This window comes from Chiloscyllium plagiosum, unplaced genomic scaffold, assembly GCF_037043375.1.
Source record: "Chiloscyllium plagiosum isolate Xiang-an unplaced genomic scaffold, Cpla_swu_hap1 HiC_scaffold_23, whole genome shotgun sequence".
NCBI classification, from domain to species: domain Eukaryota; kingdom Metazoa; phylum Chordata; class Chondrichthyes; order Orectolobiformes; family Hemiscylliidae; genus Chiloscyllium; species Chiloscyllium plagiosum.
Window position 1 is genome coordinate 47,469,857 of NW_028270161.1, and position 17,967 is coordinate 47,487,823.

General features: G+C 42.7%; 1 protein-coding gene across 8 annotated transcripts in view; it reads right to left on the bottom strand.

The window, feature by feature from the left end:
• Positions 1–9,669: 9,669 nt before the first annotated feature.
• The window catches only part of cwf19l1 (CWF19 like cell cycle control factor 1), a 38,174-nt gene continuing 29,876 nt past the window's right edge, over positions 9,670–17,967 (bottom strand). For all 8 annotated transcript variants that reach the window (XM_043713560.2, XM_043713558.2, XM_043713559.2 and 5 more), the window contains 2 exons: positions 11,960–12,057; positions 9,670–10,892 (listed from right to left, as the gene is read on the bottom strand). In XM_043713560.2, the coding sequence (XP_043569495.1) occupies positions 10,748–10,892; positions 11,960–12,057 (243 nt within the window). In that variant the 3' untranslated portion in view covers positions 9,670–10,747. The remainder of the gene's footprint in view (positions 10,893–11,959; positions 12,058–17,967) is intronic.

The window sequence follows — 17,967 nt, forward strand, 5'->3', positions numbered from 1 at the left end:
CCTTCATGCTGACTTTAGCCAGTGCATTGTCGGTGTCAGTACAGATGTGGGTTGTCGGTTTTTTTTCTCCAACACTTGCTGGTTAGAATGGTGTGCCTCTGGTTCAGGTTTGAAAGCTTCTCTGATGATGTATGCTGTTGCCTTAGACATCCCTTCAACTTACTTGTATTAGTTGTTTCTGACAATTAAAAGCAATCTTTTAATTTCTTTTTACCTTGGCATTAAGTTGCCATTGTGGTCTTGCAATTAAACCCCTCCTATTCTATTTAATTATCGGTTGAACAATTGATGTGGCCTGCTAATCACAATCTTTTCTGGTATTTATTAGTCTGAGCTTTTGTCTTGCTTCTCCTTCAGCATTGTTACTATTATTTGAAATTCCAAATCTTCTATTTTGTCATAGCACTGGACTCTCAGATTAATTTGCCCTCCTGGGGACATGATCATTCCATCACTGTCCCAACTTCACCATCAAGGATTTCATTTTGGATCACCATCTGGTGTAACATCTCATAGCTCTGGGTAGCTCATAATGTTACAGGAAGACCGGTGTCTATCTGGTACTTCAAATTCATCTGATGCTCTTGTTCTGATGTCTTAACTGCAATAGTTAGAAACCATTTTTCTCTAAACTTAATGATAATGATAATTTACCTACCCAATCTAATTGTTTTGGTTGAATACATGCATTTAAAATTATACGCGTCTTGGTGGTGACAATGTTCACATGAACTTCTTGTGCCCTTTTCTCAGTAGTAATGTCATTGGGCATTTAGCTTCATACTTGGCATAAGGAACAATAAGTTGTTACCTTTTGTCCAAACCCATAGAAATGGCTCATTAGTAAAAATGCAGACAAACTTAAGTGATCAATTTTTCATTGCTTTCTGTGAAGTTGGACATCTTTGAAATGTTTGATTTCTGTCTTCAGGTCTAAAAATAAGGACTGACTCTCACCTCACATTTTAAATCCAATATGGACTTGCCCAGCTGCTTCTTGTGTCTGTAATCTCCTACAGTTTTTTTAACTCCCAATTACTCAACTCCTGAATTCAGCCACTTGTGCATCACTTTTCTTTTTACTCTGGGAACCATGAGTTAAATCCTATGTTTTCATTTTGGCAAAATCTGAGTTACATCGAACTTTTTGGAGTATTTCTTGCTGACAGGGCTAACAAGACTGCTCACCCTTTCTTAACAAACTCATCTCATTAAATTGCCCACCCTGTCCCTATGAACTCTCTCATGTCTGACTGCAGCCCTACCTTATCGCACATCATTCCCGGAACAACTTGCCACTCGTCGGATATCCACCAAAATATCGGCATCCCTTGTGTCTCGAGCCATCCTTAAATGCCTATTGTGCACCTGGATCAGCACTGCAATCTGGCATTGCCCCTTACCAGAAATGTTATAGCACAGCAACGATACAGTCATGCTATTCACAGCACATATGATTGACACTTCATCACATATACTATTTAACCATCACACCACACACTGTACCTATCCCCAACTACGTCCCTCAGTTAATATTACTGTGCCTCCAATGTCCACTGCAGCTTCTCATTGTCAGACATCACAAACACGCAGGCAATCAGACAAATACAATCACAAACATTAGTTTTTACTTATGGAAAGCAAAAAGAAACAGAAATAAAGCGAATAGAGTCTGAACTTTGCCCCAACAATACCACGAGTTCTGGGTATCACGACCAACAAAATATCAGTCAATTGTATGCTGCACTCTGCTCTCTTCAATTGGAAGCAGGTGTTATTGAGGCTCTGCCTGGCTTATAGCGTCAGGTTTTTCGACCTCAGAACAGTAATTAGTGGTGCACCTCGTAAATGAAGGCTCTGCACACCACCGTAGTGAGACATGCTAGATGCAGATAATGGACATGCCTCCATTGGTCACTGACATTCCAGCTCTGCCACTCTGACTGAGTGACCACCATATCAGTGAAAATGGACTGTCTGTACTGCAACACCGCCCTTTCAACCACACAGCCACAAACACTAAACCTCACACCACACTCAGCACAACTGTTACTCTGACCAAATAGATGAGGACTCAAACTGGTATGGTTCATACAGGACACTTGGAGGTGCAACTAATAGTGACCTCCTTTCAGCCAGCCCTGACTTTCAGCCAGAGCGATGACTCTCCTTTCGTAGAGTCATCGCTCTGAACTTTAACATTATTAACACGCCCAGTTCAATTTGCAAGCATCAACTGCATGCAGCAAAACACCTTTAATCAGCTTGTGACCTCTAAGCTTGCTCAATCTGAATGTACAGGTATTTCTTAATTAACCTGTTTAGATGAGTTTATGACCTACAGCAAGTGGGCCTTTTATTGAGGGACACGATCACTGTGCCACAAGAGCCCTCATTCCAAATATATATGAAATGGCCAATGTAACAACTGCTGATCCAATATAGCTGCACTTTGCAAATGGATGAGCCATGTTTCAGTTGAGACAACACACTATCATCCAGCAAACATGGATCCTGCAATTTTAGCCATCAAATTGACACTGGATTAGTGGTGCTGGGAGAGCACAGCAGTTCAGGCAGCATCCAAGGAGCTTCGAAATCGATGTTTCGGGCAAAAGTCCTTCATCAGGAATAAAGGCAGTGAGCCTGAAGCCTACTTCGAATCCTCTTGCAAGGATGCCTGCCTTGAAGAAGTTTTCCTCCTCTCTCTACAAGAATCTCAGGGAGTCCCTCTCCCACTGCAACTCCCAGGTCATTTCCTCTGCCTTGAAGCTCTTCAACCATGTCGTGAAACAAACTCGCTACCACAGCCACATTTGCTTCCTCAGTGCCTGCCTTCATAACCAACTCATCCCACACAGACTCCGGACCACCTTTAAACCAGCAGAGTTCGGACCCGAACAGGACAAACAGTACAGACTACAGATTCAAAAACACCAGCAACAGTTCTCCTTCAAGATCCTCCGCTCCACGGCACCTAACCTCTCTACAGTCAGCCCTGCCTCAGCTGAGGGTCACACTCTCAGAATTGCAAAGGACCCACACTGTACTACATCCTCAGGAGAATTCATACTCTCAACAAACAGTATTTCAACTCCATCTCAAACATCAAAAACTGTAGGTACAACAAACTTTTATCTACCCACCTCCATAACCAGCTCTCCTCAAACATTCCAGAAGATTCCCCTGGCCTCACAATCTACTCAGATGCCATTAGCCATGCGGCTGATGCAGCTGCCACCCACACGTTGATTGATGATATCACTTCCGCCCCCATCATGGCCACTCCCACAACCACTTCCACCCCTCATGCATCACACGTGACATCACTTCCGCCCTTCACATCATCGCTCATGCCACATGCTCAGTGACTTCTGCCACCCCTACTGCCGTGGTCACCACCACTTCCACCTCCACCAGCGCCACTCACCTGCATTCTGCTGACATGCCCCCCACAGACCCCCACTGTCACTATCCCCACCCCCCACAACCCCGAGGGGGAACGCTACCCCTGCTCATGACTCCATCCCCATTCCCCCCTCCATCACACCCACTCCAGTTCCAGGTACCGCCCCCCACTCCCAGCTCCACACCCACACCAGATCCCAGCTCCCAGCCCTGCCGAGTTTTCACCATCCCCCCAGACTTCCCCCTCACTGAGGACAAACAATCAGTCCTCAGCAAAGGACTCACCTTCATCCCCCTCCGTCCATGCATCAATGAATTTAATACATGCCGTGACGTCGAACAATTCTTCCGTCACCTCCGCCTCCGAGCTTACTTTCACAATCAGGATTCCCGCCCACCTTCCGAGGACCACTTCGCCCACCTCCAACACACTGCGTCCACCTGGACACCCCGCGCTGGCCTACTACCTGTCCTCGACCTCTTCATTTCCAACTGCCGCCGGGACATTAACCGCCTCAACCTATCTACCCTCTGCTCCAATCCCAACCTCACCATCAAGCCAGCGGATAAAGGGGGCGCAGTGGTAGTCTGGTGCATTGACCTCTACACCGCTGAAACCAAACGCCAACTCGAGGACACCTCTTCCTACTGCCCCCTCGAACATGACCCCACCCCCCATCACCAAACCATCATCTCCCAGACCATACAGAACCTCATCACCTCAGGAGATCTCCCACCCACAGCTTCCAACCGCATAGTCCGGGAACCCCGCACTGCCCGGTCCTACCTCCTTCCCAAGATCCACAAGCCTGACCACCCTGGCTGACCCATTGTCTCAGCATGCTCCTGCCCCACTGAACTCATATCTACCTACCTCGACACTGTCCTATCCCCGCTAGTCCAGGAACTCCCCACATATGTTCGAAACACCACCCATGCCCTCCACCTCCTCCAAGACTTCCGTTTCCCCGGCCCCCAACGCCTCATCTTCACCATGGATATCCAATCCCACTACACTTCCATCCGCCATGACCAGGGTCTCCAAGCCCTCCGTTTTTTCCTCTCCAGACGTCCACAACAGTACCCTTCCACCGACACTCTCATTCGTTTGGCCGAACTGGTCCTCACCCTTAACAATTTCTCTTTTGAATCCTCCCACTTCCTCCAGACCAAAGGGGTAGCCATGGGCACACGTATGGGCCCCAACTATGCCTGTCTCTTTGTTGGCTACGTAGAGCAGTTGATCTTCCGTAATTACACCGGCACCACTCCCCAACTCTTCCTCCGTTGCACTGATGACTGCATTGGCACCACCTCGTGCTCCCGCGAGGTGGTTAGCAATTCATCAACTTCACCAACACATTCCACCCTGACCTTAAATTTACCTGGACCATCTCTGACACCTCCCTCCCCTTCCTGGACCTCTCCATCTCCATTAATGACGACCGACTTACAAACCCACCGACTCCCACAGCTACCTGGATTACACCTCTTCCCACCCTACCTCTTGCAAAAATGCCATCCCGTATTCCCAATTCCTCCACCTCCGCCGTATCTGCTCCCAGGAGGACCAGTTCCACCACAGAATACACCAGATGGCCTCCCTCTTTAGAGACCGCAATTTCCCTTCCTACGTGGTTAAAGATGCCCTCCAACGCATCTCGTCCACATCCTGCACCTTCGCCCTCAGACCCCACCCCTCCAACCATAACAAGGACAGAACGCCTCTGGTGCTCACCTTCCACCCTACCAACCTTCGCATAAACCAAATCTTCCGCCAACACTTCCACCACCTCCAAACAGACCCCACCACCAGGAATATATTTCCCTCCCCACCCCTTTCCGCCTTCCGCAAAGACCGTTCCCTCCGTGACTACCTGGTCAGGTCCACGCCCCCCCTACAACCGCAGGAACTGTAAAACCTGCGCCCACCCCTCCTCCCTCACCTCTATCCAAGGCCCTAAAGGAGCCTTCCACATCCACCAAAGTTTTACTTGCACATCCACTAATATCATTTATTGTATCCGTTGCTCCCGATGCGGTCTCCTCTACATTGGGGAGACTGGGCACCTCCTAGCAGAGCACTTTAGGGAACATCTCCAGGACACCCGCACCAATCAACCACACCGCCCCGCGGCCCAACATTTCAACTCCCTCTCCCACTCTGCCGAGGATATGGAGGTCCTGGGCCTCCTCCACTGCCGCTCCCTCACCACCAGACGCCTGGAGGAAGAACGCCTCCTCTTCCGCCTTGGAACACTTCAACCCCAGGGCATCAATGTGGACTTCAACAGTTTCCTCATTTCCCCTTCCCTCACCTCACCCTAGTTCCAAACTTCCAGCTCAGCACTGTCCCCATGACTTTGCGTACCTGCCTATCTCCTTTTCCACCTATCCTCTCCTCCCTGACCTATCATCTTCATCCCCTCCCCCACTCACCCAATGTACTCTATGTTACTTTCTCCCCACCCCCACCCTCCTCTAGCTTATCTCTCCACGCTTCAGGCTCACTGCCTTTATTCCTGATGAAGGGCTTTTGCCAATTTTACTGCTCCTCGGATGCTGCCTGAACTGCTGTGCTCTTCCAGCACCACTAATCCAGAATCTGGTTTCCAGCATCTGCAGTCATTGTTTTTACCTCATCAAATTGACACTGTCTGTAATGAACCAGACCAGGCCCTCTCAAAACAGATTAAGGGAGTCTACAACCTTACCTTTTCTTATTTTAACAATGAATGTGTTCCAGATACAATTTGATTCGTCAAACTACTTGATGTATGGCAAAACACAATTTATTCAAACATTATAGTTAAAATACAACAAAACAGGAACTTGGAATAATTCAACTGTTGGAAAATTTAACAGAATAATAGATATGGTAACTATTACTAGTTAACTGTTCCAGTATAGTAACATCCCATTCCACAGTCCGGACAATGTCGGGGTTTGGACGGCCCTCAGCCGGTCTGCACAATGGAAGGTAGGCACAGGCCATTGGGCATGCGGGGTGGCTGGAAAGCCTGAAGGGTGACCACGTGCTGGGTAGTTTTCAGCTATATGTCTTTTCTTGGTTGTGCTGTGTTTTGTAGACTGCTTTACATTATGCCTGGTTGCAGGTGATGCGTAAGGAGTTTGTAGCTGCATATTCTGGGCTTTTGCTCACTGTTCAATTCTGCCCTTAGGGCAGAATTCCTTCTATGTACATAGGTCATTATGGTCCCTTTTTCAGGGAAACAGTGACCTGTGTAAGAATTATGTATGGTTTTATATATTGTTGTTGATTCCAATGAGATTTGGGTGCCTTATGTTTGTATCCCTACTTCTCTGGGGTATAGTATTTGTTGATGTGTATTGTATTTTGTGTAAACTTGAATATCACAACATCCCATAAACATATCCTTGGCAAAAGGTAATGTAGAAAACAGATTGTCTCATGTGTACTTCGCCAATACAGGAGGAAAGAAAAGACAATTCTGAAAGAATTGAACTTAAGTTTCACTGTCACCATTCTTATCCCCACTATTTTAAATGCCCCTGCTTCTTCCTCCCTAGCCTTGACTATTATGCACTTTCTATTCTTGATCCTCCTCACCACCTAGAAAGTTCCTTGCCCCACCACTTCCAATTAAACACTCCTGAAAGACCAATGGAGGACACAGGATTGTATTCATAGCAGACCTCTAACATACTTCAACTAACAAAGCCTATACATGATTGACCAAATCTCTTACTGCTGTATTCATAGCTCTTGATTAATGATAAACTAATCTCCTTACTGCATATAATAGCTCTACAGCACCAAATGTGGTGCTGCCTGAAATGCTCTGAATAGATTCCCTGACAGTCAGCCATCCAAGTAGATGATAAACAATGACAAAGCCCTAGACTATGTGCAGACTGCTATAACTACAGGACCCTCTGACAGACAAGCTTTCCCACCCCGCCCAATTGTACTGAGAACAATCCTCTATCAGTTTCCGATATGGCCTTTTGGTTACATCAAGTGTGTTTAATATGCAGGCTGCTGTCTTAGTGCGCTGTTCATCATGATACCCCCATCCCTACTCATCCAAGGACAGTTCGGTACTTACAACAGCCTATGGTGTGCCTCAGCCAGAGTCCCTGAAAATGGCAGTAATGAGAGCCTTTGCCGCTGGCTGAAGTGACAATTGTGGCATGGCACACAGCAAGGCATGGATGGTACATGCATGCGAATTGGTGCTGCATGAGCAAGTGCTTAGAGGGCTAGTGAGCAGCCCAGAGATGTAGCCTGGTCCAATCCACAAACTCGGTACCTATTTGTAAACATTACCCATCCTTGCAGCAGACCTCTCAATAGTAGTTACTGCTGCATCCTACGATGCTGACTGTGCCTTGAGCAGCCTGCCTAGGTAGACAGGAAGTGCCAGGATAGTTGCAATACATTGTGAATGGACATTGGTTTCTGGAATTTGCCAAAGGGTGGCTGTGGATGTGTCCTGAGATAGACAGTGGCCAGTGGTCATTCTGAGCAAAGAGTTAACTCCACTAAATACACACACTGGTTTCCCAGTCGAGTTTTCCTGACATCTTTGTTTGGCACGGTGAATGTCTGAATATTAATGAGGTGAGTTGTGGCATTAACAAAATGTTCAAACTGTGTCAATTGGCATCATGCACTGCCTCATGTGAACCTTACCATGCCACTTATGAAAAGCATAAAAGACGGAGAGATGGTGCGAACTTCGAGATGATCCTTGCCTCACTTGTGATCGGAGCTTCGAAACAGCAGGCAAACCCCAGAAGGACAGAGGAAGCGCTTCAGTGATCCTTTCAAGGCCTCACTAGTGAAATTCCTACAGACACCTGGGAATTACTGGCCCAAGACCATCCAAAGTGCAGGAGCATCCAGAAAGGTGTCAAGCATCTCAAGACATGCTGTCAGGGAAAAAATGGAAGCCAGGCAAAAGCATTGAAAGGAGTACGCTGCCAATGCCCCATCCACCCTTTCCTATAACCGCCACCTGCTCCAAGTGTAACAGAGCTTGTGGTAGCCACATTGGTCTGTATAGCCACGTATGGACTCACCCCGAGAATGGAAGAGGGTCATCCTCAGCTGCAAGGGACTGCCGAAAGTGATACCTAATTCTGTCATGCATCTCAACATAGCCCATGTTGCTCAGACCCCTAAAGTTCCAACCTGTATCAATAATCAAAGACCCACTCTCCACAAGAGATTTTGTAATGTATGAGGGAAAGGTATTTGCTGCATTTTTATGTAAGTTGATGGTTACCCCATTTTCCAAAAATAGTTGTTCTTAATTAATGCGTTTAAGAGTACAACTTTCAGCTTCAGTTACTTTCAGATTGCAGGCTAAACTCACATTTTGGGATGAGGGAGATTGGGGAAGAGAATAAGTAGAATAAGTCTCAGAACCAAAATCTAAAACAGTAATTTTCAAGTGATCATCAAGAAGCTATTGATTAGATGAAGGTTGCTGTGGACAACTGACAGGATTCAGTGCCACAGATATAAGTTTTCTTCAAGGCACATTCAACACTGAAAATAAGCTTCAGCCAGCATTCTTGAAGTCACTGTAAGCTCAACTGCTAATAGTAGTAACCAATGAGCTAAATGAAAAATAGGACAGGATTATATACTTCCAACTAAACATATGGGACAATATTTAATTGAGGTGACAAGTGTCTCTCCCTCAGGCTGGAGAACCAGTAGGAATCCTAACAATTCCTTTGGGTGAGGACAGCTAGAATTAAGTACCAAATATAGACATATGGGTGGCCATTAAGTAATTCAATCTTGGGGGAGCTGCTGGCCTCAGATTCAGACATCAGTAACACAGCAAAGGAAGAGTCTAGGTTTACGAAAGGACCCAAGAAAACAGGTAAGAAAGGATAGGACGGGGGTCTGCAATAAGATATAGCAGTGGCAGTGTGTGGCCCTTCTTGATGTCAAGCGTATTGATCAGGCAATGAAAGAGCTCCCCATACAGTGACCCATCTACTTCATCTGCTTAAGGCTGAAAACTAGTAGCAACAGGATAAGGCCTTAACTGCCCACTTAAAAGCCTCAACTTGCACCAGGGCAGAATCAATATATACAAGACCTCCAATCCCTGAGCAGAGGCAGAGTCACCTTCTGGCACCTTCCTACCTATTTAAATATCTCCCTACCTCCAACTAACCTTGGGGCAGGGATTAAATTCAATCCACTATTTGAACAATACAGTCCCTACTAGGTTGATTAACATCCAAAGAGAATAGGTGGCTCCATCTGTGCTTTATTGCGTATCCAAAATGAAACAGAGTTTGAACAGAACATTTTCTCCTTTCACTAGTTACAGTTTGAGGATGTCTGGTCACAAAGTAGAGTTTAATTCTACATCAGAACTAATCTAGTTAGAATATATTATACAGAAGGAAAAACACAATAGACCGCAGAGAACAAAAATGGCGCCTTTCTTATTTAGTGGGTTAACGAGAAAGGTGTTGCAAAGAGATATAGTTATGATGTGTGTGTTGGAATAGTTATGATTTAATGTCAACATTTTACATATTCAACTATTTGGCTGTAATATTGAAAGTCTGCAATTTAAAACGTTTTCATTTTTATGATATATCCAAAATAGGAAAAGTTTACAAAAGAATGTGAAAACTAGTTAGGAAAGTGAACAGGACAGAGTCTATAAACTGTGTTGAATAATGTCACATTCAATAAAGCTTTAATTCACTATTAAGAACAGAAAAGTAAATGACTCTTAAGTGGATGTTTCTGACCATTACAGTTACATGTATCCCATGAAGTGTACTAAAATATCTTACAAACAAAGGCTTTGTACTGGACCATGTAACAAAATACCTAAAATGGATTGTTTCATCAAAATCACATGAATCATGAATTGGGAAAATATATCAGCAAGTCTACTGCACAGACTGTACACCGTTTTCCTAAAAAACAAATCCATACAATTTAATTTAAATTGTAGTAAAAATACATCTATCACCCAATAAGTAAAAATTGCAATTTCCAGAATCACATTGAGCCACCACATTCCAATAGCAACTTTTTAAAAAAATGTTCTTATTTGAGTCAATATATTTACATTAGTGGAAGGAGAGGGACTAAATTTTAAAAATGTTTGTAAAATATCAGATTCATTTTGTTGTGTGAGTTTAATCAGAAAACAATTATATACATTATTTTCTAAGGTCCACTGAATGTTCACAACTGCAGTTCTGTAGATGAAAATATATATCTGTATCAAAGTAAACAATTCTGAGATTACATCAACCTGTGCTATTGAAAGCATTCAAAATAATTTAAATGCAATATAATCTTAAGTTAGTCAAGCAATGAAAAATCATATGGTTGAAAACCATTCCTGAAAACCTTAGCAAATTCTTCTTCATCTTCTCGGCTGTATTTACATTCCCTCCAGTTGGCTTTATCTGGCATATTTAGGACAGCTTCACTTGCCAAAACCTCTCTAAGAAATTGATAAAAGAACATAGTTAACAAACCATAGAGTAAACATTGCTGCAACAAATAATAAATCTCACTTTATTTACTTGACAAAGCTTGCTGCGCAAACAGAACAAACAAACACGCAACTGTAGAATGCATGAGAAGTCTTATATGTATAAATATGAAGTACTACCTTTTTACTCTAGTTGCCAAAATTACATATTTATTCATTTCTGATTACGATCTCTCCACCCCAAATCCTAAAGCATGTTGCCTCAGAAAGGTGGGTACAGTTGTTTATTTTCTCAAGAGCTCACAACTTCACATCTATAAGATAGGTGGTGCTGTTCTCCACAAAATTATTAGTCTTAAGAGCTAAACTTGAGTTTGTGGCCAAATGCTGCTTAATGTTATCTCCAACACCATTTCCTCACTCTTGCAATCTGCTATCAACCAAGCATCCAACTGCTACTTCTCCATTTTAAATTCAATGAGGAAACCTCATTTTAGAGAGGATGTGGAATGTTCTTTGACACACAGTTTGTAAAGGGCATACTCTAAAAGAAAGAAAACCAGTGATATTTAATTCTGCTCAAAATCTACTTGGGATAAGCCCCTGCTAATGAGACATTCATATACATCCAAACCTTTCCCATTCATGCATCTATCCAAATGCTTTCTAAAAGCTGTAATTGTACCCGCATCCACCACTTTCTCAGGAAGTTCATTCTACATATGAACCAACCTGTGCATAAAAAAAATCTCTTTGGAATGTGGGAAGAAACCTGAGCACCCAGCAGAAACCCAAACAGAAACAGGGAAAACACGCAAACTCCATAGATAGTTGCCAGAGACTGGAATCGAACCTGTGATCCTGGAGCTGCGAGGCAGCAGTGAATGTTATTTTCAATTATGAAACTACTACATTAAGTTGTTAAATGTTTGTTTCATCTAATTGAACACAGAACTATCGGATTGGTAAAATTCACTGTGATGAAGACTGTTCAGATCCAATTCAGGTAGCTACAATACGAAACAAAGGTCATTAGAATGACACACCCTTAAGACCACTTGATTGCCTGCTCTTACCTGCCAAACTGTAAAGGAAAGTGTTTCTTGATTCGGTGCAACAACTTTTCGCCACTGTCTAGCTCAACATAGAAATATGCTGATCCAGGTTGAATTATCTGCAAAACACAAAAAATTGATTTACTTAAAAGTTACATACAGCTGGATCGTAATTTTTTCGGTATTTTTCATCTTTCAAACAATTTGGGGAACTAACTTTTTTTAAGTTGAAGGCAATGTCAAATAGCATTTTAATAACTGGGAATGAGTTAGACCTTTCACGTTGAAGTCTACAGTCATCTAACCCAGATTTTTGTTGCAATGGCCCTGAGTAAAATGGAGGTTGAAACTAATTTATAGCCCTAAAAGAGCCCATACATTCTCATCTTTTTCAAGCCACTACTGTGACAGAGACAGCAGGAATTGCAGGGATTTCACAATCTGTTTTGCGCAAAATGCTTGACTATGTACATTAGCACAAATTGAAATTGGCTTTACAGTAGGAGGGGTTTGTTTTTGGAGGCCTGTGAGCACTAGAATTGGTGTTGGGCCCACTTTTGTTTGTTAATTATATAAATGCTTTGGGCTAGTAAATTTGCTGATGATACCAAAATTGGCACTATAATGTACAACGAAGGTGGTAATCTAAGATTATGAAGAGATCTTCATCAATTGGATCAATGGGTTAAGGAGTGGTAGATGAGGTTTAATGAGAATAAGTGTGAGATATTGCATTTTGGTAAAACAAAACAAACAAAGGCAGGATTTACAAAATTAATGGATGGGCTTTGGGCGGTTTTGTAGAGCAGACAAACCTAGGGGTTCAGGCACATAATTCTTTGAAATTTGCGAAACAAGTTGACAGGGTTGTTTTCCGGCAGCGTTTAGCACGCTTGTCTTCATTGCTTAGACCTTTGAGTATAAGAGTTGGGACATCATGTTGAAGTTGTACAGGTTGTTGGTGAGGACTCTTCTGGAGTACTCTGTGCATTTCTGATTGCCCTGATATGAGGATATTATTAAATTGGAAAGGGTTCAGAAAAGATTTACCAGAATGTTGATGGGCACTGAGGGTTTGAGTTACAAAAACAAGCTGCATAGGCTGGGATTTATTTCACTGGAGCACAGGAGGTTGACAGGTGACTTCAGAGGTTTATAAAATCACCAGGGCCATGGATAAGATGAATAAGAAATGTCTTTGTTCCCTTAGGTGAGGGGAATTCAAAACTTGGAGTTATATTCTAAGGCAAGACAGAAATATTGAAAAATAACACGAGGGACATATTTTTTCCAAACAGTGTGGTTAGTGTGTGGTATGAATTACCAGAGAAAGTGACGGATGCAGGTACAATTAAAAAGTTTGAGACATTTGGATGAGTAATGAATGAAAAAGGTTGGGAGGGATATGGACCAAACGCAGGTAGGTGAGACTAGTTTAGTTTGACAACATGGTTGGCGTGGACTAGTTAGACTGAAGGGTCTGTTTCTACACTGTATAACTCTACAACTTTATAACTCACAACTGACAATCTTGGCAGAGAGGAACACTGCTCTTCCAAACTACCTGAAATAAAGAATATTGTAACCTAGGCTCCACATTTATATAAATCACATTAACTGGACCTACGATACGTGGGCTGCAGCAATTCAAGAAGGCAGCGTACCACCACCTTCTCAAAGGCAACTAGGAAGAATGGCCCAGCCTGCTCTCATCTCATGAGTAAATTTTAAAAAAGCACATCCACTCACTATGCATGTTTGCCAAAAAAACACTATTTACGGCTTTCTACATCACATTTTCATGAAACTTTGAGAAATATCTGTTACAGTGACAAATACAACTTTAACATTACACAATAGAGGGTGACAATTATTTTTCCATGGGCATAGGTCCATTAGCTGCTAAATACACCAATCTGTTTGCGCCTTTCCAAGATAGTTACCAACATGGCCTACAAGCGTCATTCAGAAACAGGTGCAGCAATGGTTGTTGCAACTTTCTAAGAAAAGCATCTTGGAAATCTTCCAATAATCGAAACCTAAAACTTTTTCCATTACTACATATACAAACGTACAAACCTAATTTACACTGTTCTACAAAAGCTGTTATCTATCATGAGTACTATTTTTAAAAACATTTTATTACCTGAACTTTCAGTTACTGAGAACCAAATCCTAAACTGGCAAAAAAATATTAAAGATAATTCAACTAAAATCCAAGTGAAACACTACTTACTTTGACTAATGAAATGTAAAATTCATTCCTCTCGTCACTTAAAATATTTTCTACTGTGGAACATCACAAATTGTACTGCAACATTTTTTAGAACAATTGTAGTGTATTGTGTATTGGTATTTGGTCAGTTGTATTAACACAAATAATAGATGTACAAACAAAGAAATCCTGTACAAATGTCCTACAGTGCAATATATTTAAAAAAAAAAGAGACAAATGAAATAATTTTCATTTAAAGGACTTCTTTAATATAGAAAAATCCCTCGGCACTTCCAAGAGACATAAAACAGGGACTGAACCAAAGGAAGATGTATCAGAAGTGTGGCTGAATCAAAGGTGTTTGGAGGGCTTACCAAAAATATGACTTTTAAAATGGGAGGTAGAAAGTTTTCAATAGGGAATTCAACACCACGAGTTAATAGAAAGGCAAAGGCATATTCACTAATGCTTGGATGAAAGAATGCATAAGTAACCAGCATCAGTGGAAAGAAACAGATGAAGGCTAAGTCCTAAAAGCTGGATGAAGGGTAGACGTGATTTTGCAGAAAGCAAGATGGGTGCAAAACCATAATAGGAATTCAAACATGGAGGTTATAACTCTAAGTGAGGCATTGAATAAATTAGAACCTTTGCAGTTTAGCGAGGATGGGGAAGCAGACTTGCTGCAAGATATTAAGTGCAGCATATAAACCCTATTGAACAGAACAACACCTCAGCTCAAAAGTTATAAAAAGCATGGGGATATGATTTCAGGGAGACTAACTTTCTGCCCTCTGCCAGTGAGGAGTTCACTGGATTAAGCATCAATTAGATAAAGTACTGACTTGAGAGGTTCAGGTTCTTTTGTCCAATCATGGAGGCCCCCCACAGAAATTCCATCTCACCCGAGGCTGCCAGCCAATCAGAAGCCAGTAGCTTCTGGATCCTCGAGACTGTTGCTGGAGGGTCATGCTGTGAAACCATGATGTGGTGAACTAACAAGAAGGGCATTTTTGGGAAGTATTGCAGAGTGTGGGATGCAGGAAGAGGGTTGTCAAAGCCAAGGACAGAGGTTGGCTGTCAAATGCTACCCTTTTGCTTTCCCATCCAATGCCCACCATGGACTGGGTAAATGGAAGTTCCACACCCCTAGGAATGGTGAACAAACCACTTTACACATTTAGTGAAAAGGCAGATAATGGGACCAGGGATGAGGTCAGGCCATTAACTGACCACTTGAAGGGCCTTAACTTGTGCCAAGTTGAGAAAGATCGCCAATAGGCCTTCTCACCCAGTACTTAATTGTTGAGGGTACAAGGGAGTATCTTAACCAATCATTTGTCCTTCTTGTCACTTTCCTCTTCATCTCCAGGGAGGGAAAGATCAAACTTTTTGTGCATCTGCCCTACCAACTTATGTGGGGCATTCAAACCTCGTTTGAAAGATGCTCATGTGAAGAGACATCCTCGAGATATTTTACTACATTGCATAAATGGAATTACATCAAAAAATGTGGGGCTGGAAAAGCACAACCAGTCAGGCAGCATCCGAGGAGCAGGAGTGTCGATGTTTTGAGCATAAGCTGTTCATCCGGAACACTGCATAAATGGAACTGATGCTACTTTGTGCCAGTAAAATATTTTAAATAAATTGAATGCACAACTTAAACAGATTGATGAACAAAATTAAACTCAGAACTTTCAATACAAAGAGAGATTTAAACAAAGGGTTAAGTCTTGAATGAAATAGCAATTTGCCACTTTTTTTTTAAACAAACAAGCTGTGAAATCATTTTGAAGACTCCCAAATTTGTCTTTGAAAACAGTTGTAACCTAACAGCACCAAACCAGATAATTACCACTGATCAGTTTGGTCAAATTGCAGTCACGTTTCTTGTACCTAGTCAAGCAGAAATTTTGTCTGTAAAATTAGAATTAGAATCCCTACAATGTAGAAACAGACCCTTTGGCCTAGCAAGTCCACAATGACCCTCTGAAGAGTAACCCACCCAGACCCGTTCTGTTACATTTCCTCCTGACTAATTCATCTAACTTGCACATACTTGGACTGTGGAAGGAGAGCAGAGCACCCAGAGGAAACCCATGCAGACAACAGGGAGAATGTACAAACTCCACACAGACAGTCATCCGAGGCTGGAGTCGAACCCTGGCGCATGGCGCTGAGGCAGCAGTGCTAACTACTGAGCCATCGTACCGCCCCAGTGGAAAATGAAGAAGTGTAAGAAATCTTGGAGAAAATGAAAGTTTCAAGTACCTGGGGTCAAGTGGTGCCAATGACCAGAAGAATGGAAATATAAATTAAACAACAGATTAGCTCTGTTTGGAGTAACTGAACAGAGTAAGATGATAGAAAAAACACTGCTGAACTTGGAAACAGGAATCCACAAGACAACTCTGAAACCAGTCTTATTACATAATATAAAAATCTTGGGCAACATCAAGAAGTGAGAAACGTGAGTGGATGCCAATGAGATACAGACACTGATATGGAGATGGAAAAGGGTGGCACTGGAAAAGGACAGCAGGTTAGAAAGCATCTGAGGAACAGGAGAGTTGACATTTTGGGCATAAGCTTATGCTTTTCCAGCGCCACCCTTTTCGACTGACTCTCCAGCATCTGCAGTTCTCGCTTTCTCCTAGTTACTGATATGGACGTGTGAAATAACAAGGAAGGTCAAGATCAGAAACCAGCACATGGCTAGGAAGGAAGCGTTCTCATCAGTGAGGAGGGTCAAAAAAAGTAGCTTCAATGTCTTGGAATTGGTATAAAGTCATAGAAATATACAACACGGAAACAGACCCTTCTGTCCAACTTGTCCACGCCAACAAGATAACCTAAATAAATCTAGTCCCATTTGCCAGCATTTGGCCCATTTCCCTCTAAACCCTTCCTATTTATATATGCAACCAGAGGCCTTTTAAATATTATAACTGTACCAGCCTCCACCACTTCCTCTGGCAGCTCATTCCATACACACACAACCCTCTGCCTTTAAAAATCGGCCCTTACATCCCTTTTAAATCTTTCTCTTCTCACATTAAACCTGTGCCCTCTAGTTTTGGACTTCCCACCCGAGGGAAAATACCATATCTTTTACCCTATTCATGCCATCATGAATATGTAAACTTCTAAGGTCACCCTTCAACCTCTGATGCTCCAGGGTAAATAGACCCAGTCTATTCAGCATCTCCCTACAGCTCAAACTCTGGCAACATCCTTGTAAATCTTGTCTGAACCCTTTCAAATTTCACAACATCCTTCCTGTAGCAGGGAAACCAGAATTATGAGCAGCATTCCAATTGTGGTCTAACCAATATCCTGTACAGCCGCGATATGACCGCTTAACGTCTATACTTAATGCAATGACCAGTTAAGGCAAGCACATCATATATTGCCACTATCCTACCTACCTGTGACTCCACTTTAAGAAACAATTAACCTGCGATCCAAGCTCTCTCTCTTCAGCAAAACTCCCCAGGACCTTACCATTAAGTTTGTAAGTACTGCCCTCATTTGCCTCCCCAAAATGTATCACTTCAAATTTATCTAAAAAGAAACTCCATCTGCCACTCTTCAGTCCTTAGTCCACCTGATCAAAATCCCATTGTACTGAGGTAAGCTTCTCTGTTGTCCATTACACCTCAACTTTGGTGCAATTTGCAAATCTACGAACCATACCTCCTATGTTCATATCTAAACCATTTATATCAGTGACAAAAAGCATTGGACCCAGCACCGATCCTTATGACACATTGCCTCCAGTGAGAATAGCAACCCTCCACCACCAACCTTT